General features: G+C 46.6%; 1 protein-coding gene across 1 annotated transcript in view; it reads left to right on the forward strand.

Annotated features, from left to right (window-relative positions):
- RALGAPA2 (Ral GTPase activating protein catalytic subunit alpha 2) overlaps positions 1 to 23776 on the forward strand; it is a 318996-nt gene extending 295220 nt beyond the window's left edge. The window contains 2 exon segments of the mRNA XM_017882965.1: positions 3734 to 3855; positions 22705 to 23776. Of these exon segments, the coding sequence (XP_017738454.1) occupies positions 3734 to 3855; positions 22705 to 22859 (277 nt within the window). The 3' untranslated portion in view covers positions 22860 to 23776.

Here is a 23776-nt window from a genome sequence, read left to right on the forward strand (position 1 = left end):
AAGAAACTGAGAAATATCCAGAAGCCAAGATGGGTTTCTGGTCAGTAATTTGAATGTTCCCTGAATTGAGTAATCCAGGGGAAAACTGCTCTTTAAAAAAGTACTTTGTTGTGTGTGACTTTTAATGAGATAATAATTCAGAACAGAATTAAAAGTTACACATTTGTTAGTAGACTTTTTAAGAGAACAAAAGGGCCATGGCTCGTATTGAAACAGGGATCGGATTTGTGACCCGGTGCCTCTTTCCATGAAAGGTCTTTGACCGTCCAAGGATGGACATTATTTCAGCATTCACTTCACATTTTAACATGTCTTACATGTGAAAAGCTTACAAGCATTTTGATGTCTAAATTATAAATGCCCTTAGTTATAGAAAGCAACCAGCATTGAAGCCCTAAGGATATTAGGTAAGAAAATGTCAGATGATACTGCTCCAAATTCCCCTTGCTAGTAGTTCTACTAATTAATACAGTTAAGATCCCAGTGCTGTGTTTTTTATGGCTACTAAAGGAAATGATTGTTGGCACCCACAAGCTCCTTGGCTGTTTCTAAATGCCGCCAGAGCTAAGGGGATATTTGTTTACTCTTTGTCAGGGTGTTTACATGCCCTGGCTTGGGCCATGAGCGAAAATGTATTTGATGATCTCCTGGTCTCACCCCAGTCCCTAATGGATGTTTGTCTAAATGACAGCACCCAGTTTAGCACTGTTAACACTCCAGTTAGTGGGCGGGAGAGTGTGGGCTGTGTGTGACAGTCGGGGGCATGGATGGCAGGGTCAGGAACCTTCTCTGAAGGAAACACTTCCTCCTCCAGGATCCAGTTCTGGAAACACCTTTGTGTTTTCTCTGTCTCCTACTGCCTTAATTTAGGAGTCAGACTATAAATATTCATTGAATCAGAGAATCTCACAACTTCATTATTACTCCTCTAAATACAGTGCTGGGGCCTTGCGCGGTGGCTCAAGCCTGTAATCCCAGCACTTTGGGAGGCCGAGACAGGTGGATCGCGAGGCCAGGAGATCAAGACCAACCTAGCTAACACGGCGAAACCCCGTCTCTACTAAAAAATACAAAAAACTAGCCGGGCGAGTTGGCGGGCGCCTGTAGTCCCAGCTACTTGGGAGGCTGAGGCAGGAGAATGGCGTAAACCCGGGAGGCGGAGCTTGCAGTGAGCTGAGATCCGGCCACTGCACTCCAGCCTGGGCGACAGAGCGAGACTCCGTCTCAAAAAAAAAAAAAATACAGTGCTGGACTTTCTCTAAGGAGCCCAGATCTCTCAGCCTTGACAAGGACAAGCTTACAACAATTGGATAGTGCCATCCAGGGTAGGGACAGTGGGCTGCCATCTGGGGTCAGTTCATATTGTATTATGCAAAACGTCCCTTTGTAGGTTTGATCATGAGCTTGATTCACATAACCAGCCACTTTCCAGATACGTGGCTTCCATAGAGTAGTTAGCAAAATGCACACGCATTTCCTTTTTGTTCACCATTGTCCCAAGCACTGTATGTGGATGTGTTGGACGCAGTGGGGCCTTTCAGGAAACAGCAGGACGATGCTAGGCAAAGCATGACAGGTCTTTAGAGGGACATGCCTGCTCTAACCCAGGCCCACAAGCAGACGACGGACTGAAAGGGGGAGCCATGAATTGAGCGTTGACAGCGGGCCACAGCGGTCCGAAGGCTCAGGTGGTTGTCAGCCATAAGTTTAGCTCAGCTCTTTGAGTAATTTGTCACGCCTCGCTCAGCCCCTGCTGGGCCAGCACGTGCCAGCTTAGTGTCAGAGTGCCTGTTCGCCAGACGGCCACTCAGGCCTAACGTCCTGCTGTTCCCTGGACCAGCGGCTTGCTGGGGCCATGCACGGAGGGCCGAGCCATGGCGACAGCCAAGTGCTGTGCAGAATGAGTGTGTTCATAATGAGACGTGAATGGCATTAGTGGGTCCCTCTAGAATTGGGCCTGAGCAGGCGCCTCTCGCTGAGGAAGTTTGGCAGCCTGTTCATTAAGGCGAGTCACCAGGAGTTCAGCCCACAGTCGAGAAGCCAGTTCAGGCTCATGCTGCCCAGGCCTTGGGCGGTTGTGCCCATCTATATAAAAGATCATAAATCATTAGAGGGGCCACTTTGGAAATCTTCAAACTTATTTTCCTCGCTTGAGGTTGCATAGAGCAAGCTTATGGAGAAATTCTGGCAGCATGCTGTCCAGTAGTGCTTTCCACGGTGACAGGCATGTCCTATATCTCTGCAATCCAGTATAGAACCCCTAGCCACATGTGGCTATTGAGTGCTTAAAATATATCTAGGTGGGGCGGGGGGCGGGGGGGGCAAAGCAACTGAATTGTAGCTTTTTATTTTAATTAATTCAGATTTAAAATGAGATAGCCACATGTGGCTCGTGGCTACTGTATGGGATAGCACAGCCCTAGAATGCCTCTGGTCTCCTCATGGTATGAAAATTATCCTCTGAATATAACTGAAGGAGTAGGGAGAGGAAGAGCCTGCATTTAGAGATCGGTGTGCACCCTTTGCCATAGAAAGTAGAAAAGTATTTGGCCGTTTAAAAACACATGCTCTCTTGAAAGCTGATTGAAAGGGCATAATTGTCACCAACTTGTATTTTTAAAGAGGCCATTTTGAAAAGATAGTTTGGAAATGTAGTGAGAAATGCTAGAGTTACTTTTCTTCTTCTGGAGCTGCAAATAATAAACTGATGGTGATCCACATTCCCTGTGTTCCTGGAGAATTAGCATGATTTTCAGAACGACTGAAACATGTCTTTTAGCTTTTGCATTGATAATGAGGAAGGGGAAAATGAGACGTCATGCGGACTTCCCCAAGTGTTAATTCATAACGTCGTATGTGCAGTGCCTCCATCCATTGTCGGATTGTTCTGACGTTATCCTGTTACTGGAAGTGCATGATTCACCTTCTGAGGAAACAGAAGCCACACACAAAAGGGGAAGATTTGCTTTTTGCCCTGTGAAAGCCTGCCACACGCAGGGGTCCTATTAAGACAGCTGGAAAGTTGCTTCCGTGTGTTACGCTTGTAAGTTTTATTGGTGACTGGTTTTTGATTACACATTTGAATGCTGTGTGTTCCAGACTGCAGTTTTAATTAAAAGGCAGTAGTCTTTTTTTTTTTTTAATTGCACTGTACACTCTTGGTAGATTCTCTCACATAGTAGTTCTTATTTTCCAATGTTCACAGCTTGTCTTGGTTAGAGGCTCTGATGCCCCCTCAGAGTATATCTTCCTAGCCTTCTCTCTTCCCAGTAACTTGCATCTTCTTATTTTTAAGAAGCGTCTGCACTGTTGCATTACCAAGTTGCTTGAAGTATCAACTCATGTCAATAGGCTAAGAATGTTTTATCCACTGAAATAGGACGTAAAAGATCTACCATTGTCAGTGGAAAGAGATGCTGTTGCAATCAGTGTCTCCTGTTTTTTGTTTAAATCAGCCCTAATGATCTTATGATGTTATTCTGTAACTGTTGCCTTACATGTTTTTTTAGTATTACTAGTATTGAATGCAATTAAAGTCTAAGAGAAACTTAGGTCTGAAAACCAGAATTTTGGTATGAATTATGACTAATATTTAATTTTCTGCAAGATAGTAAAGAACCTGCAGGATACTTTTTTACACAGAAAAAAATGCACAACAGTATTAAAAGTGAATTCTGTCACTGCTCTGCATGCCACTTTGCACACGCACTTTTTCCTTAACCGGTTACCGCAGCTATGAAGAGCGAGCTCTGTATCTTGAAGCAATAATTCAGAACCACCGCGAAGTCATGACATTCGAGGATTTCACAGCCCAAGTCTTTTCTCCCTCTCCCAGCTACTCCCTCAGCGGAACGGGTGAGTGTCTACATTATTCTTCTCTCACGCGCTTAAGACGCATTCGAGCAGCAGATGTACACCTGTTTTTCACAGATAAATGCTTGCAAATTTAAGAAGAGCATTCTCCCTCTGAATCAACTAATGAATATCAAAAGGAATGATGACATTCATTTTAATTTGTTTTGTATTCGAGCTGTTCACTCAGTTCCTTTCTTCAGCTATCCTGTTAACCTTCAAATCTAGCAAGGTTAATGAACTTTTTCTCAGTAATGTGCTCCGGTTCATTCAGAAGTGTGGGTTTCTTGCTGAGCTGGGAATATGTTGTTTAAAAGCGATGCCCGAATCAGTGCTTACTTATCAAAAAAGAGTTCCTCACAGTGGAAGCCGTTGCTACTAATGCTAAATGGGGATTATGCTGCCGAGATACAAGGGTCAGGGATTAATGCAGGAGACATGGAAGGACAGTGTCCCGGGGTCCATCATTACAGCAATGCAGTGTGCGTGTGTCTCTCTGGAGTGGTCTGTGTCATGTGGACAAGCCGCCCACCGGAGCAGCACCTGGTGTGGAACCCGTTTAGAAACTAGCTTACAATAATTTTCATTTATTAGGGCCAGTGGAAAATTGTGAAAGTTTCCATAGATTTCCTTGTTTTAGGTTTTATTCTTTTATATTTCCAGCTTGGGGGGAAAAATACATGTACCGCCACTTGAACAGATTATATGATTACTGTGTGTTTCTTTCAAATAATAGAATTATTACTTGTAAATTTCTGCATATAATTACAGATTAATTGCCTTTCAGAGAGTAAATGGGATATTTAGCCAATGCATGTTGAAATTCTCAGTGAGGAGCTTCCTTCTTCCACTGCTTTAGATGCAACTGTTAGAGTGCTTAATAGATTTCTAACCTGTGTCAATTGTCTCTGAACACTGCCTTACTTCTCTTATTCTGATTCGTTAACAAATATCTTATACACAAAGTGAAAAAAAATTAAATCCAGTGAAATAAATCACTTACAAATAAAATCAGCCATGCATCATTGTTTAACATCGCTGGCCTCAATCCTCGCCTCTCTGAGCTTTGTTGGGAGATAAGAGGGAGAGGCACGCACTTGCACAGGGAGCCAGGAGCAGCAGGCAGAAGGCTTGGGAGATAAGCAGGCTGGCAGAGGTGCAGGAGCAGCGCGATTTGCATAATCACGCCTCTGCTTCCTGGTGAGGCGTCAAGGAACACTGGGATGGCCTCTATTGATCTTTGTTGAACTGGAATACTAAGCAACATGAGAAAAGCTTATAACTTAAAGCTTTGATTAATGTTTCTTACATTAAAAAAGTGGAACAGCTGTGAATTGAATTCTTTTATACACTCTGCCAACATTCTATCTAAGACAAAAAAAAAATCGTTTCAAGGGAAATGACGATTTCATACTCAGTCTGGCTAGAGATTTTAAATTGTTTCTAATTTTCAGTGCAAGAACATGAGGGATCTGTAGCAAAGCTAATTTTAAAAGATCTCGTTCAGCCTTTTCCCACCCTTATGAGATGATTCCCCTCTTCGTGAGGACTTGATTTTTCAGTGCAGGTTGTTTTTTGTTTCTTGTTTTTTTGTTTGTTTGTTTCTTTTAACTCTTGAGAAAGCTTTTTATTTCTTAAAATCAAACATGTAAATAATAACTCGATGTTTTCATTCCTTAACTGTTACATTCTTAAGATTATTAAGATATTATCAAAATGGATAATGATGGACCTTGTTTTCTATGTATATTTTAGCCTCTGTGTAAACTAATTTGATCTTTTCCAAACATTCATGATTATTTAAACCAATTGAAATGGGGAGATTCTAGGAGCAATTCAAGTTTTTAAGAACTCTACTTGGAGAGGATTGTCAATGGGCTTCTTCAAGAATGTCATATTTTTGAAAATTGCTTACCAGAATAAAGATTCTGACAGCATGTGATGGTGGGCATTGGAACTTTTCTAAAAGGAACGTGAAACCAAACATGGAATATCAAGACAAATGCTACTCCCTCCACTTTTCAAATGATTAACATCAGTATTACATTTCATAGTGTTCATGGTTTAAGGTATTCAGTGTTGAGTGGGAAAATTTTGTATACGTCTATCATTCCTATCCTTAAGTGTGATTTTTAAGTCTAGGCATAATGTTCTGTTTTAATTCTTTGCATATCTCCTCATAACACTGAGTAGGGAGGAAGTAGATATAATCTTGATTTGAACTGAAATGTGGGGCAGTACAATGAGGACGGAGCATTTCAGCACCATAGACAAGCACGTTTTCAGAAGCATCTTCTCATTTACATACTGGCTTCGCTTTTGAAGAATCCCTGTCCACTATCTGTTACTACTTCTACAGATGAAAACATTTGTCATTTGTTTACACTGTTATGTTCTTGGGACAAGTGCGATCAAACCCAGATGAGCCAGCCAGCTTAAACTAAGAAATTGAGGTGAAGTCTGTTCTTCCAAGCAATAAGCCAACTGGAAAAATTGACCCTGAGCAGCTTAAGCTCCCACAGTGCACTTAGGACCCAATCAGACCATCTCTGGCCCTCAGTGTCATCAAAGCAGGGCCTTGGGCTTGGGCTCACATGCATATGCACAATCTGAGGAATTAGTGGCTCCTAGGTTTTCTTGGTATCCTCACCACAAGGGGCTTTATTATTAAGGAAGAGGGAGCGTCACCTGAACACTGCATTCATTCCACACTGTATTGGTAGCAGCAAGCCAGAAAGCAGCATGCAGCCCCCACTTCTAGAGGGAAAGCCCCAATATCAGCCTTTAAGTCTGAAGTGAAAGTGAGAGGTGTGCTCAGTGGGAGAGGCCTGTGCCTGAAGGTTCCATGGTTGGAAAATGCCCTCTGCCTCTGACTTCCCCCATCCAGGTGCTGTTACCCATCCGCCCAACAAGCCCTGTGGGGACGGGGTTGGCCAGGTGAACAGGCTTCCGTTCAGGATGTGCTGTCAACCACACATGGTGATGTAGCTGCTAATATATGAGTGCTTAGCTTTTTTCAAAGAGCTTTCAAAACAAAATCTATTTTCCTAATCAGAAAATATTTTTAAAGACCATCATATCTACCTTGGATCTATTCCATCCATTACTTGTATTGATAACACCTGACATGTAAAGATATATCAACTGCTTTTTTACCCAGCACTGTAGTTTACCTTCCTTTTTTGACCAACAATAAATATAAATAATCTAAAAGGTAGCTAGTGTCAAAATATTGGTTACAGTTAACATATATATGTTTTATGTATAAATACATTTATATACACATGTACATTTCTCTCTCTCACACACACACACACATATTGAGGTGGGGGACTAAATTTGTGTTTTCAATCGTATCACCAAGAAAGAGGGACCAGCAGAGAGGCCTTGAAAGGGTTAACTGGAATGGGCACCCTCGACTGCTGGGAGGGACTGATGTAATCACTGCAGCTCACAGCCAAGTGCATCTGTTCACCATGAGGTCATTCTTCTGCATGCTAATGATTTGGAAAATCAAGTCTAGTGTTTGACATTATCAGAAAAGATATAAATAGTGTAAATCTTTACTTTTTGGAAGTTGCTCTTATAAAAGAGAAAAAAGGAACTTTACATTGGACCTGAGATTTTTTTTCAGAACTGCCTTAAAGATTGTGTCTGGATCTAAAAATCTTGGAGGAATCCACTTGTGTCTGCTGATAAATCAATCCCCAGATCACTATTACAGTCACAGCTAGCAATCTGGTAGCCAAGGGCTACAGGTATGTCTCATTTAATACCTAATTTTAAGAATTTCCAAGTGCCTTTGTCAGAAGTTGATAAAGATAGATTTTTCCCAAAGAATGTTCAAAACCAAGTTAATGAGTGGTTCTTCTCAGAATACCCAAACTGACTTGTGTTTACTGAAGATGCCAATACTACGTATGGTTCCTTTCTCCTTCAATATTGCTATAGAGAGCCAGCAGAGGGAGCACAGATCTTTGTTTATTTGTTAGCCCTGCATAAACACAGCATTTGATTTCTCCAAGATATGGTCAGAAATACTTCCTCCTTTATGATAGGCTGGATTGTAAAGGCTGCAGGATTTAGAACACATGGGAGAAAATTCCTCACTATGCTTCATCAGAGTCTGCCACTTTTAATGTAGGTCGTATTTGGAGCTTAAACCAGATTAGTCTGAGTCGGTCTTAGGATGCCGCTGCCATTCCTGCTATTGCACAAAACTGCAAACTTTCATCTTTCACACAATTGCTTCGACGCCCTCGTGGAAAGGGTTATTATGCCACTTACCTAATGAAAAAGACTTTTGTAGCTTTTCTTCTACAACACAGTCATTATGTTAAGTTTGCAGAACCTTGACCAGAAGACTCTGCCTGGTGTCACTGAGTCATTTTGGTGGCCAGTAAAATCTTCTCCTAAAACTGCAGATGGAGGCACTTACGTTACACATTTGCCTCAAAGCACATCTATGATGTAGACACTACACAAACTCCTCTTAGAACTTACCAGCCTTTGCCCAGAGAGATACGGCTACACCCAGCTTTTGCTTGGTAAGGCCTCCACACCATATGCAGTCTTGTCATTCTGCATGCAGTCCTGACAGGTAATCTTCCTTGGCTCTTTCACCGAGCAGTTAATAATCAAGTTAATTCCTAGAAACAGCACCAGTAAATCCTAACCCAAACCCCAAAAAAGAGTTTCCCCGCTCATTGAAAGGATAGTCATGTGACAGACTCGTTCCATTTGTATTCATCTCTCCCTGTTAAAGTGGTCTTAATACGGTTTTAATCAATAGTACTACTTTTGAATTGTATGTGTTCAACTTCCCCATAACTTTGCTGAAGCCAGCAAAGAACATCACAGAATGCTGAACTAGAAGGGACTTCAGGAAAGATCATGTCTAACCCTGTCACATTAATTTTGAGTGAGCTGAAGACCAACCCATGAAATGACCACCGAAGGTCATGGGCAAGTTGGAATCAGGGCCAACTCAACCTTCACATCCCCATTCCCCATGGAAATGCCAGCCCTGTGCCCACACTATAGTGATAATCCCATAATCAGAGCCATAGCTACCAACTCTTTATTAATACTAAAGGCCAGAATCGTATTTTACTCTATTCAGATAATCCAGAAGTTTTCCCTTTTGGTCTCACTCTGTCGCCCAGGTCTGGATTGGAGTGGTGTTAGTACAGCCCACTGCATCCTCCCCGTCCCAGGCTCAAGCGATCCTCTAGCCTCAGCCTCCTCAGTAGCTGGAACTACAGGCATAAGCCACCACATCCAGCTAATTTCTGTATTTCTTATAGAGACAGGGGTTCACCGTGTTGCCCAGGCTGGTCTTGAACTCCTGGGCTCAAGCGATCTGCCCACCTCGGCCTCCCAAAGTACTAGGATTACAGGCGTGAGCTACTGCACCCGACGGAGAAGTCTTCCTTAAATACAAGTTATCTTATATCACCATCTATTCAATAACTCAGCCATCCCACTCAGCACCCTCAGCACGCTTGGCTGTAGCTGGCCAAAGTGTTGCCACACGTCTTATAGACAACTGCCTTGTACAGATGTTTCTTCTACCCCCTTAATCCCTTCTGGACACAGCCCAAGTCTTCCTTCCCTCATAACTGGCTTGACTTTGACCACTTTTGCTTTGATTTTTTCCAATTTAAGATGTATTCTTCTTGCAAAGATGGAACAACATTGATAGAAAGTTTTTTTACTAGCTGTCATTCCATCACCAAGACCCAGTGGTGCTCAACTCTGGCTGCACGTTGGAATCCCCTGTGAAGCTGTAAAGATACTGATGCTTGAGTCCCTCCACTAGATTCGGATTTATTGGTCTGGGGTGTGGCTTGAGCGTGGAATTTTAAAAAAGAAAAAAGAAAAAAAAAACTGAGGACATTTTAACATGCAGGCAGGACTGAGAACCACTGCCCTAAATCCTCTCTGTAATATTTAGGTCTTAATTTTAGTGCCATCTAACTTGTGATTATGTATATCTTGATTTTCCTTAGCATATATAAGCCTTTATCCCGTGTGTGTGTCTCCTCTCCATAATGGACTGTAAATTCTTTAGAGAATGGTACATGGGATTTCTTTCCTACGTGCAACAGGAGTGAATAGAAAGGAGGACAGAAAGGAATCAGGCTGTTGCTTTAAGTAGCACAGGTGTGTCTCTAGACCGCAGATGTGTGGGCCTGATGCAAGATGCAGAGCAAACACTCATAATTATGTTTCATCTCTCCCCTCCTTCCCAGTCTCTTAGTGAAAGTGGGCCACCGACAAGAAATCTGATAAGAAGCCGGTGTGGAGAAAGGCAGGGGAAGTCAGGAGCAGGGGAAGTCAGGAGCCGGCGAATCCACAGACCGAGTAGCTGAAACTTGATTCAAGGTGCTTTCGTAGATGGTCTCGAGGGTTTTAAAGGGAATTATGGATCACCCTGTTTAGCACCACTTTAGGCTTCGTGCTTCTTCATCCCTTTGTTCTTTTAAAACTTTTTTACTCTCCTCGGGGTCAGCTCTGGAAGAGATGAGACAAGCATTCTTTTCATTTGCTTGGCTAGAAAAGCGCCGCTGCTACCTGTCAGATGTTACCATCTCTGATGTGGTCCCTGTTGCCCCTGGAGGCTGCCACTGAGCAGGACTGTGCAGGGCACTTCAGGCAACACAGAGTAAAGCTCTGGGAATCTCATGCAGGCCTGTGTCTCTCCTTCCCTTGTGAAGCTTGAAGTCTTATTGGAGAAAAGCAGATACTCATGAGCCACAAGAAATGGCTATTAATAAGCCCAGATAAGTTTCCTCCAAACTATAACCCATGTCAGAAAGATAGCCAGCCAGTGGTTTAGGCCAGTTGGGTTGAGATTTCCCTGAGATGAACCATGTCATTTGCCTTGTGAACTTGAGGAGAATGAAAACTTGTCTCGTGTGTGTTAGATATTCTACTAAGCATCCTGCCAGCCGGTTTGAAACTTCCGCACATTGCCTAATGTCTGAGAACTGGAAGGCCCATGGACAAAAATAAAAAGATAGAGGATAGTAAATGTGAGAAGAGCAGAGAGAAAGAAACCACATGTTTCAGAGCCACTGCGGGGACAGTGACAACTCCTGACAACTCTGGGGCTGATGCCGGGGCTATTCACAGGTTCCCAGAATAAGAAGTGGCCTGAGATCATTCATTTTGAAGTGTCGACCTTGCACTGAATCTGTTCCTTTGGCAGAACTCTGAAGGTGCAGCTTTTTCTGTGAAATGCTGCGTTAGGTTCTGGGTTCCCAGTCCTTACAGGGTTTTAAGTGCAGGTGGCATCTTCCTCCTGCCTGACTGCTAATTACAGCTCAGGGGATGCTTTAGCAGTTGCCAAGAGATGGCTGGCAGGTACCAGGAATTTTTCTCAGAGACAATTTTTGGAAATAACTTAATTAAAGCTTGTTTGAAATAACCTTGAGAATTTGTTTCAGAAGAACCTGGAGCTCCCGACACCCCAGGTTCACATTCCTTGTGAACCGTGACTGTGGCCCTCAAGTCCTCCTGGCTCAGCAGGTGGTACATGCACAACCTCAGCTGCTGAGGGGCCTCCTAGAAGACTCTGGTTTTGCTCAAATTCCTGTTCAGCAACAGCCAAACCAAAGCAGAGGCCAAATGGAACCTCTCTTATTCGCAGTTAAGTCTTCTGACAGAAAGAAGAAAGAATATTTTATACTGTCCTTTTCCAGGAAGATATAGGATAATAACAGGAACTAAACCTGTCAGTAGCACAGGTTTTCTCTATAGAGAAAAGCCGCTTCCTTTTTGCCCATTAGCCTTTAAAGTCCCTCGAAACAGCTGAAGGAATAAAATCCCTTAAAAATGGAAACATGCCCATCTATTTTGAAATAAATAACTTTATGTATTTACAACATTGATGTGGCCAAATTCTCAGTACACAAGAAACCTAGTAGCATCACCGTGGACAATGCCAAGAAAGAGTAGGGAAAACCCTGTTTTGTGACCACTTCAAGAATGTAAGATAATAGAATCCAGATGCATAAAGGACATGTTCCACCTACCTGTGCCCCCACGCAGAGGCTCCTCTTGCCTTTCCCGCAGCACTCAGCTGTGACCTGTGGTGGCAACCAGTGGTCTTCACCATTCCAGCATCTGTCTTCTCCTGTGTGGGACTGTGTGATCTATGAGATTGCCTGAGGATAAGGAAAAGCAATTACGGGTCTGGCTTGGAAAGCCCCATACCCCTAATCTCAGGCAGAACAGGAAATGCGCACACCTTGCCTTGCCATTGCTGCTGAATGTGTTTGGGCAGACCCTGCAGTCAGCGTGCATCCCAGAGCCCATGCGCAGTCATTAGGGAAGCCCTGCTTCCTAGCTACATCCCTAGGGTGCAGAGGAGCAGCTGGAGAAACAGCGCGACTCCAGTTAGCACCACAGCCTCCAGGTAACATGTGGGCATGCAGCTTTGTGAGGCCAGGCGCCCCGGACTGGGGTAACAGTCGCTGACCCGACAGCATCGCACATGAGAGTCCCAGAGGAAATCAATCACCACGGAGAAGGAAGGAGGAGACCAGAAGTGGAAATCTGCAGCCCGCTAGGCTGACTCTGCTCTTTCTCCCACTTACCCAAAGCTAGCAACTTGCTCCAGGCCAAATTGAGATATTAAAACTCAGGTCCACTCAAGACCTGGGGACACAGAGGGACGCACCTTTGCTACAATTTCAGTAGATGCGATCTGCAGCTTCACTCCTCAGAGCGTCTCATAAAGCCCACAAAAGTGGGTTTTCAGACATTCATCCCATAAATGTTTACCAAACACTGAATATGCCAGTTGCAGAGATGGGCAAGACAGACAGGAGCCCTTCCTCCACTGGAGGCTCACCTTCCAGACTGGGGAGTAGACGACGGTGCCTGCTCTCAGGAGCTGAAGAGTGCTGAGGAGAAAAGACAACAGGGAAAGAGCCTCGGGAATGCCACTGAGAAAAATCCAACACGCCTGCGGTGGGGGTGCACTTTAAACTAGGGGGCCAGAGAAGGCCTCCCTGGAAAGGCGGCATGTGAGAAACGATGAGGAGGGAGGGGCAGGAAAGAGCAGGTGGAAGGGCCTGAGGCAGGGACTTTCCCGGCACAATCAAGGAACAAGGAGCCCAGCCTACTTAGAGCTGAGCAAGCCCTGGTGGGCAGGAGGAACAGGAAGGTCAGAGTGGCCTTGCGGGCAGAGGACAAGACCTTGGCTCTTGCTCTGGTGAGTTGGGCAGCACACAAAGACTGTGAAGCAGCAGAGTGCTATGATATGACTCTTCTACAAAGGGCAGTCAGGCTTCAGTGGGGAGGAGGCACTTTTGGGGGGGGGGGACAACTTCCATGACAGTTTACTTGCCATGTATTCCCATCTCCAGACACACAACAGGCATGTCATATGTGTCTGGTGCATGAATGGATGTTATGCTCATACAAGAGGTGTTCTGCCTGAACATTCCCTAGGGGGCACTAGAGGGGCCCTCAGCGGTGCCCCCTCACTCTAGCACCACAGAACACAGCCACTATCCTGGATTGCCCAGACAGGCAGGACGTGGAGCTCAGCCACATGTCCCACCCTGCCCTCAAGACCCTGCAGACCCCTGTGAGTTCCAGCGCTCATGAGTACGGGTGTGCATGAAGAATCACGCAGATGCCACCCCACCCCCCCCCCCCCCCCCCCCCCCGCTACACAGAAAGTGACTTCAAGAAACTTTAAACACCTCAGTGACACAGAAGGGGAAGGATGGGAGGCCAAGGCTCCCTAGCTTTTTTTACTCTTACAAAAATGGTCTCTAGGACTCTGTGAACTGCAACCATTCTTTATGTATGTGTAGAGATTTGCAATTTACTGCACGCTTTCCCCAGAGTCCCCCTCCCATGGGGCAAGATTGCTCTGACAGTTGAAGAATGGAGGCAGGCTGGTTTTTCCATCACCAGGTGGCTGTTCATGTCCCGACCAGGGCTCGAGCACTTAGGCCTCTTCATTCTCAGACAGGACTCATTGCTCCACCCTACAGCCCCCCTGCCTTTCCGTGTCTGCTGTGGGGGACCCACCCACAGGAATGAACAACCCAGTGGCAGAGAGGAGCCCTTCTTCAGTGGCAATGGCAAAATGTTCCTCCCTGAAGGCAGAAAGGACTGTTTTCTAGAATGTGTGACCTGTACAGTTTTTACAGTGGCAAAGGCACACCCACTTTGGCACAGATAACTGAGAAATTTAACTAAAGGGTTGCCTACTTTACAATTCAAAAGGAGCACCAGAGAAATAATTCACATATAACAAGTATCTTAATTATGGGTCAAAATTCCTTTCTGAAGACAAGACAATTTTTATCAGTGGAACTACCAGACACATCCATTGCTTCTGCAGTGTTTCCTCAGACACCTCAGACAAATACCTAGAACTCACTGTCCTCCCACAATCACCCTGGATTTAACCGCTACATTTTCTTGAGCTGTTGATTATTAGGGAAATTTTAAAAATATAGTCCTGAGTGGCGCACACACTCCCAGTGTATCTTGGGACAAATCACACGGTAATCCCACCTCACTGCCGCAGTCACTCCTGAGTTGTTTTAAAACAGATCAATTCAAGTTAGAATAAGCTTGGGAGACCACCTGGAAGGGAAAACCAGTCACTGAAAAGCAGTGTGCTATTGGTGGGGTGGCCCTCTTTGCTTTGAGGATGGTGCGAGGCACAGCAGGAGAGGTGCTGGTGGCATCTGCAGAACTTCATAGCTGCCCTCGTTCCCCTGCTTGCCTGGGTGCCCCCGGGGGATTTTTTTCCTGAAATCTCGGAGCCATTTCTGTTGTGTCACTTTTGGAATCATGGGAATAGTAGTGCCACCCAGACCACCTTCTATTTTATTTTGCCATTTTAAAAACCAGCTTGTTGAGATCTAATTCACATATCATGCAGTTCAGCCACATGAAGTATACAAGTCAGTGTTTTTGGTCTGTTCATTAGGTTATGCAACCATTACCACAATCAAATTCTATAACATTTCATCCCCCTTTAAACAGCCTGCCGATAGTCAATCCCCCTGCTTCCCGCCCACCCCTCAACTCTAAACAACCACGAATCCACTTTTTGTGTCTATGGACCTGCCCATTCTGGACATTTCATATAAATAAAATCATCCCATATGTAGTCTTTGGTGGCTGACTTCTTTCTCTTAGCATATTCTTAAGGTGCCTCCATGTGTAGCCCATATCAGTATTCCATTTATTTTTATTGCCAAATATTCTACTGTATGGATAGACCACATTTTGTTGGTCCATTGATCTGTTGATGGACATTTGAGCTGTTTCCACTTTTGGTCACTGTGAATATTGCTGCTGGGAACGTTCAGGTCCTCTGTGGCCATTCACTCATGTGACTTCAGTCTGGTAAAGTACACAGACTTCCCATGGCTAAGATGCAGCGGAAATCTCGGTGCTTATGTTCTGTGAGAGTGAGAGAGGGTCTGGAAACGTTTCTTTATGATGGCCTAACAAGAAAGTTGACACCAAGATATTAATTTTAAATTTATAATTTAGTTTAATTTAGTAATAGAGCCACACAAGTACATTATAGTCATGGAAGAGAAAGAAAAAAATGCCGGGAAAATTATTTTATCAATGATCCACCTGCTCACTTAGCCCCGGCACGGGAGCAGCATGTATACAGGCACACGCTTCATGCACTTTCCCTTCTTCCCTCCCTTCCTGCCGGTTCAGCTGTCTCAGCTTTCGGCTTCTGAACCATGGGTGATGGGCAAGACCAACAACCAGAAAGAGGAAGCCAAACCCAGAGTCAGAGCCAGGGCCGGGACACAGCCACTGCTGCTGGATTGGAAATACTGGAAGCCATCCTTGGGCCATTCGGAGATGTTAATTAGGCTGGCTAATTCCCACTGGCCTTGGGTTGCCAGTGTTGAGTGTGTGGGCTTACCCCATCCACTGCCTGCACCTGTTCCCTTCCTCAGAGCCATTCCAAGGGATCTGAATAGCCCAGACAGCTCTCTGATCTCCCACTCTGTCCGCCTTCCTGCTGGTAGGATATTTAGCACTTGCCTAAAGCTGGAGCCCTAGTCCACTCTTTCTCTCCCTCATCCATGCCAGCTCTCAAAATCATTCTCTTTCCTAATTATCTTGAACCAGCTAATCATTTTCCACACTGACTGTTCAGTAACCAGGATCCAGGGACAGGCAGCCGCATTTCTTGTCTGACCCTGCCCAGCATCATCCCAGGTGGCAGTTCTGGATGGCAGCCTTTCCTCAGAGGCAAGAAACTTGGTTCAAAGCCTTGCTCTCTTGCTGTCCCAGTGAGTACAGCTGGAGAAAGCATGCCATAGAAAGGCCCACCAATTCCTGGAGCGCCTTTGCTAGGTGGAGCCACACAGAACACAACACATCTCCAGCCAGCCTCTTGTTTCCTGTCCTGCTTTAAATCCCTGTTGATATCCAGAGTATCAGAGAAGTCACACAAGGCGGAAGAAGCAAGACATCTTTCTTCAAAAGTGACTTCTGGATTCCTGCAGCTCAACTCTGCGTCTGAGCTGCCAGTTGGCCACAGTTTGGCCTTTTGGTGTCTGAGTTAAACTGTTAAGGGCTGTCCCCGAGGAGTCTTGCTCAACTGCTCTTAGATATGAGTGGGGCTGGCTTCGATTCCCAGCCCCACAAATAGGTAAAAATGACTTCGAATGTAAAACACACACTAACCCTGTAACCCAGTGTCACAACTTTTTTTGTTTTGTTTTGTTTTTTTGGAACAGAGTTTCGCTCTGTTGCCCAGAATGTAGTGCAATGGCACCATCTTGGCTTACTGAAACCTCCACCTTCCCAGTTCAAGCAATTCTCCTGCCTCAGCCTCCTAAGTAGCTGGGATTACAGGCGCCCGCCACCACACCCAGCTGATTTTTTAGTATTTTTAGTAGAGACAGGGTTTCACCATGTTGGCCAGGCTGGTCTTGAACTCCTGACCTCAGGTGAGCCACCGAGCCCGGCTGTCACAACCTTTTATCCATTATCACCCCACCGTGGAGCCTTCTGAGACATTTTGGTTTCCTAATTGGTCCCCTCCCCTGAAACAGCACAGAAACGCCGTGTATCTGCTTACTTACAGTACTTATACCTGTGCTGTACGCATATAAAGAGTAGGCTATTTTGCCACCCCAAGGGGTGATATCCCCTCATTAGCCTGCATGCTGTAACTTTTCTCCCAGATCCCCCAAAGGCAGCGGTTTCATCTGCTTTGGTCACCACTGTAACCCAGAGCCGAAAACAGTGCCTGGCACATATCTGGGGCCCATTCGACAAAGGGATAGGACAGTTAGGTTTTGTGTCTCTCCCCTATCCCCACCAGGCGTCAGATCCCTCCTGGCCTCTTCCCAACCCCCATCTCCAAGCACATTGCCCTCCAGGTGCCCTCCACACTGCCCAGGTTGGTCAGTGCCCTGTGCATACCCCAGAGATGTATCAAGAAGCTGACAGCTTACTCCTCTGCTCCACGACTGGAACCCCACCCTTTGGGAGCACTGCCGTGTGTCAAGGGCAAGTGACATTTGAGCCCCATGGAATAATCAAGGCAGCCCCCAACTGTCTCTGTCTTTGCATCTCCTTAACTCAACCATGGATTGGCAGTTACTGAGACATTCTTTGTGGTCCAGCACACCACACCAGGCTGCGTCTGGGGACACACAGGAGAGGGGCAACCCAGTCCTCATCAGCAATTACAAACAAGTCCTCCATTGTTAGCTGCGCCATCTGCTTTCTTGGTGTCTACCAATCGGGTGCCTGTACACACAGCATAACCAGGGCTGAGGGGCTGCAGAGGAGTGAGATCAAGGAGCCCCTTCATAAAGAGACCCTTTGCTCACACTGGAGGGTGTCAGTGGCATGGTGCTCTAAAAGCCGAACTTCCTCAACTCAAGGAAGACCCACGCAGATATGCTCTATGTTTGCCTTCTTCCATGAGGGGAAATGGGGGCCCTGCAGCACAGTGCACTGGGGGGAATCAGAAATCTAAACCATTAAATCTTCCAGAGGATCCGCGGAAAACATTCTAGTCTGTGACCAACATTCAGCAGCAGCCCAGAGCCTCTTGTGCCCAAAGAGCACAACCGAGTGTGGAGAAGGAACAGCGTTCACGGTGGGTGGGAGTCGGACCGAGTGTGGAGAAGGAACGGCGTTCACGGTGGGTGGGAGTCAGACTGAGTGTGGAGAAGGAACGGTGTTCACGGTGGGTGGGAGTCAGACCAAGGATCGTACACAAGCCATGATCAGTTATTGATCCAGAATCTCCTAACCCCAATTAATTTTCTTGGGAGAAAGGGACAGTTTTCATCAATAAATTGGAAAAGATGTCTCCATAGCAGTGCACATTTCTTTCATGGAGCCTTGGCTAAGAGAATGTTAGTGGTCTCCTCCTGATGGCTGCTGGAGCCACCATCTTAGAAGTTTGCCCGTGTCACTGTGCCAGCCTTGGCAGAGGGGGTCAGCAGAAAATCTATGTTTACAACTGTGGCTGTGCAGAGAATGGTCCACATCGCTGATAAATGTCCTTTGTCTGGATTTGATGGTTGTCTATTGACACAGAATTCAGGAGAGTTGTGGGGGCTGAGAGTTCAGGAGAAACTACTGCCTGATGCAGAAAGAGGATGCATTCACCGAGGAAACCCTGCTGTAGAAAATAGGATGGTGTGGAAGGCGTGGAAGAACCTCTCACAAAGCATAGAAAAGCTAAGATCCCCCTCAGTTCTGGGTGACTGCTGAGACCCTGCTGCTCTGTGGGTGAGAGTGACCTTATGGTCCAATTTTCCTGCTCCAGGGTCCCCTCCCAAGCTTTCCTCCGCACAGGATGCTGTGTGTTCCCTCCCTGAGGACTGTCATATTGCAGGTGACACCAGTATTAACACACTGTGCGTAACTCAGAAACCTGTAAAATGAAGCTGGGAGACATGTAAACTTGCCCACCTAAGGGGTTTCAATTATTTTTTCAGGTCATCCATTGAATTTCAAATGCTTGTCTTGAAAACACTTTTATCTTTGTATTTTAAACAAAATCAGTCAGGAAAAGTTGGAGAGCAGGAAAAGGATATAGCTGTCAATGCAGTTCAGCATCTGTGGGGCTCCTGACAGGGTCTGCATGCATAGACCCTGGGAGTGTTCATGTCTCTCTCATTTCACATTTGCAAACATGACATCGGCTTCTATTTTGTCCTATCAAGTAGCGTTTTCAAGTGAGTTTTCAGTTTTTACTGATTGACAAGGCTGCAAAACTGCTTGGGCAGCTCAGGGATAAATGTATTATTAGCACTGTGTTAATGATCAAGTTGGAGCTGTGGGCTGCTGTGTATGTATTCACTCGATTTTGTGTTCTTTCCCTTCAGATTAAAACACGTAAAGGTCTCATTACAATATTTGAGCAAGGTAAGACAGACACTTCAGTGGATTTGTCCAGCCACCCTGCTTTGGGGAGGGGGTGGGACTTTTCTAACCGGCTGCCCTCGGTAGCGGACCCTCGGTGCTCCTCGCCCTCCTGGGCCTTCCCCTCCCGAGCGGCGCTGCCCGCACTCCTGCCCCTGCATGTCTGCGCTGCCCGGGGAAGCCCAGCCTTGCCTTTCTTCTGCCCGTGCACTCGGGGAAGAATCCAACACCAACACCTGCCATCCCGGAAAATGTCTTTGTCACCTGCCCTTTTGTGTGTGGGGCTGTAGAGAGCCAGTGGGCACAGGGGCCACCCCCTTTTTTGTTGCCCAGGCCTGGAGGAGCAGGGTCTTGAGATGGGCCGATAAGACAGGGCACGTGCTGGGCCGGCCTTTGGCCGCCAGCCTTAATGGAGGCCTCTGAGGCCTCCACACGGGGAGGGCAGGTTGTGGCGGGGGCTGCTGAATGGAACAGCTGGGGAAGGAAAAGCAGATAAAAGCTGCGAGTGCAGAGGGTGGAGACACAGGGATGCGCTGCCGTCTAGGACCCAGAGGATAGGCTGGCCATGGCAGGTGTGACCTTCCCAGCCCGCCTTTCTGTCCTGGGTCTGGGGTCCAGGCCCTGCCTGCAGCGCTCTGATGGATGGTAGCTGCCTTGGCAGGGCTGTCTGAAAACCCTGTCCCGTGTGGCCTGGGCTGCACCACCTCCCAGGCTCACAGGTGGAAGGCAAGCAGTTGGTAATGACCAAGATCATGGCAGTGCCGTTCACAGGAGAAAGCAAGTGAGCGAGCTGTCATTCATGAGCCTGTCACCCACAGTGGAATGCAAAGCACAGAACCAGTCACTTTGTCTCAGTAAATATGGAAGTGGGATGTTAGGGTCCAGATTTGTTGGTTTATCCAAACCTTCACCCTCCTCTGCCAGGCAGGGCTGTTGGACCTGCAGGCCAGAGGAGCAGCCGGCGCCACAGCCAGCCGACCCTCCAGCCAGCTGCCCTTTCTCTTCCCATCACCCATGGCTTAAGCTCAGGCCTGGTATTGTCCCAAACTGGGGTCACTTGTGTCAGCCCCAGCAGGTGACACGAGCCTCAGAGCCCAGGTGCTCATGTCAAGATAGGGCAGAAGAGGGCTGTACAGTCCCCTCTGAGCAGGGCACTTTGCTGCAAAACTTTGCATTTGCTGAGACCCCCATGTCCATGCATGTTCTGCTTCTGCCGCCAAAGTCGGGAGGTGAGGTTCGAGTGTCCTGTGAATAAATCCATGGCTTCCATCACCGGGAAGAGGCAGTACGAGTGGAGCCACAGCTGCGAGTGGACGTGTCATAGGAAGGCGGCCCTACCTTGTGTCCTGCCTACCCGTCCTGCAGCTGCCACCTCCCCACCACAGGGTGCTGTGGCACAAGGGCCCAATGCAGATGACAATGTCCCAGCGGAAAGCTGGGGACCAGAGGCATGTGTAGGGCACTGTGGCACTGGCTCCAGCCCAGCTGCAGGGGTGGCTTTGCCCTTTGCCCCTGGCCATGGGATCCCTGCTTTCAGGTGCACAGGCCCCCTTCTCTGCAGAGCTTCCTGCACTTCTCCAGGCTCACTTAGCGGGACAAAGCTGGCGTCCCTCTGTCCATCTGCAGGAACGCGAGGTGCACCCTCTTTCCCTCTTTATCCTCCCTGGGTGAGTGGGTGGGGTAGAGGAACTAAAATGTTTTCCTTCGAATCCAGAATTAGCAAAGGTTGGCGCTTCCTCTTTGGATCTCACTTTATATCTTTCATTTACTTGCTTTTCTTTTCTTTTTTTTTTTTTTTTTTTTTTTTTTTTTTGCTCCTTTATTCTAATCAATCTAATCACCATAGTGGGCTGGGTTGTTGGAATATTGTCTGGGATTAAATCAAGTCTGTTCTCCCACGCTGCCCCACACCCTGGATTAAATGCCAGTGCCCACCACCAGCTACAAGGGGATGGAGAGATGCCTCGTAACAATCCAGCTTCTCCTGTGAATGATGGTCTAGCTGTGCTGCTTTTGTCAGAAGCAGCCTGTTTTTGTGTTCCGGGGTTTTTCTAGTGTGGTGTTTTTTTTGAGACTGGGTCTCACTTTGTCACCTAAGCTGGAGTACAGTGGTGCTATGACTGCAGCCTTGACCTCCCAGGCTCAAAATCCTCTCACCTCAGCCTCCCACATAGCTGGGACTACAGGTGTGCACCACCATGCCTGGATACGTTTTGCAATGTTTTTGTAGAGCTGGGGTTTCACTATGTTTCCCAGGCTGGTCTGGAACTCCTGGGCTGATCCCCCCACTGCGCCCGGCTGCAGCCTGTTTTAAAGATGAGAATAGTGAGAATAGTGGGCCTTCTCTGTCTGCCCGACCTTACCGAGCCTAGAAGAAGGGAGGCAACAGTGAAGCCCCTGGACTCTGAAAGTACTGAATTTCAGAACACCCTGAGCCAGGTTGCTTCCATAGGTCCAAGCATGTTTGCAAGTATTGAAACTCTTCCTAGAAACAATAAGGTAAGTTCAGAGAATGAAAAAAGATGCTGTCTGTGAATAAAATAACCTACTTAAATTAATTTCAAATGCCACTAATAATAATACTTTTCAAAGGCCAAAGCCCTGCAAGTGAATCACGCAGGGAGGAAGATGTGGAAACTGCTTTTGAGGTTTGTTCCCAGCAGAGGTCATGCAGGAAACTTGGGGCATAATACAACAGGGTTTAAAAATACGCTACAAGGGGAAGGGTGATGAAATAATCCTCTCGCTGGCAGAACGGCCCTAGGGGAGACCCAGCTCCACCCGCAACAGTGGCTCGGTGTTGCAGCAGGCATTCTTGTATTCCTCTGAGCATGCCGACGGCAGCCCTGGGGAAGCGCGGGATGCAGATGCGCAGGTTTTAATTTTATTCCTTTTCCCTCCGGTGCTGAACAGCTGTATGCTCATCTGGACTCATTCAGACAAGCAATTTAGTCCTGACCTCTAGTCTTAGGCCCTTTGGGGAATAATTGAGTTGTAACTCATTGTGTAGAATATTGATATGTAAACAAGTGGAGATTCCAGGAACACCGCCAGGGATCTGCAGAGTGTCCTCTGAAGTTTCACGGGCTTTTCCATTGACTCCAGCCACTGCTTCTTCAGCGGCTCTTCCTCCCTTTCACTATGACCAGATGCCTTTTCTCTTCATTCTTTACTTATGAATTGGACAGTAAGTCTGAATTAATTTCACATGATCCATAGCTTCTTTTATGCTGTAGAAAAGCCCAGAGCAAAGAATAAGAAGAAAGACATTCATGTATTTATTCATTCAACAAACATCTTTGCCGGCATAGCGTGGGAGGAGGTCACCAGACCCTTCTCCTGGGAATTTCCCTCCCTTCCGAGTGCCACAGATCCTCCCTGAATTGTGTGGCCGTAGAGCCTCCATTGCCTCCATGACTTAGCAGTTCTCTGCTTCCTTTGCAGGGGCCCTGGCCTCCAGTCTGAGTGCGGACCTCGAAGAGCCCCTGAGTGAGGAGGAGACAGAACACCCTCTCCTGCCTCTGCCCCGAGCCACTAAACCCAGAATCTCCAGGAAATTTCATTGCTGTACTAGTGCCCTCAGCAGGTCTTCCCATTAGTGGACTTCTGAAGCCCATGGTGAATCCCACTACAGCATCTCAGATGGGACTCAAACTAGGCTGTATCATCTTGTCCTGAAACCTCACAAACCTTGGACTTCCAAAGAAGAAACGAAAAAGTCACCAAAAACCAGGGATGAACCCACTGTCACATGGGCGTTGGTGTGGCTGCTCTGGGCAGATCACAGCAGGAAAAGATTCTGCGCTTTCAGGGAGGGGCAGAAGGCAGCTGGCTTCTGCACCCCAAGTTGTTTCTTCTCATTTGTGAACCCAAGCGTGATATCACAGAGGGGCTGGCGAAACCATTGTCTGACTGAGGAATTCTATCTGCGTTGATTTTGCTGGTTCCTTTTAAGTTAGGATTTATGGTTTACTCAAAACTTTCATCATCCTGGAAATTGGCTTTCCCCAGGGTGTTTTGCCCAGGAGACTTTTACCTCAGTTGTCCAGTGTTTCTCCACCTGGTACCTGACGCCCTCTAACTGAGTGAGCTTCTGCTCACCACGCAGAGGCCCTTCAGGTCGTGACAGTGATGCCGCTACCTTAGAACACTCAGAAGATTCCAGAAATACAGGGTCCTGTCCTTGCATAAGTTCCTGCAGGACAGGAAGTGTCCCAAGACTTAAAAGAGTACAGAGCACACCCACACCAAAGGCGCATGCTGGCTCCAGGCGCTAGGCTGAGCCGGGCGCCCCCGAATGGCCTTGTGCCTCCAGAAGCCTCATGCTGCAACTTTGCTCCTATCTGTTGCCCAGAGAGGCCTCAGACAGGCCTCGGAAATGTTTCTTGTCACACAAAGCTTTTGGTAGCAGATTCCAAGCAAGGGATGTAATCCTTATATTTTTGCCCATTTGGCTCCAAGGAAGGCACATTAGACCTGTTCTTTTTTTTTTTTTTTTTTTTTTTTTTTTTTTTTT

This window comes from Rhinopithecus bieti, unplaced genomic scaffold, assembly GCF_001698545.2.
Source record: "Rhinopithecus bieti isolate Rb0 unplaced genomic scaffold, ASM169854v2 scaffold_641, whole genome shotgun sequence".
Classification (NCBI taxonomy): domain Eukaryota; kingdom Metazoa; phylum Chordata; class Mammalia; order Primates; family Cercopithecidae; genus Rhinopithecus; species Rhinopithecus bieti.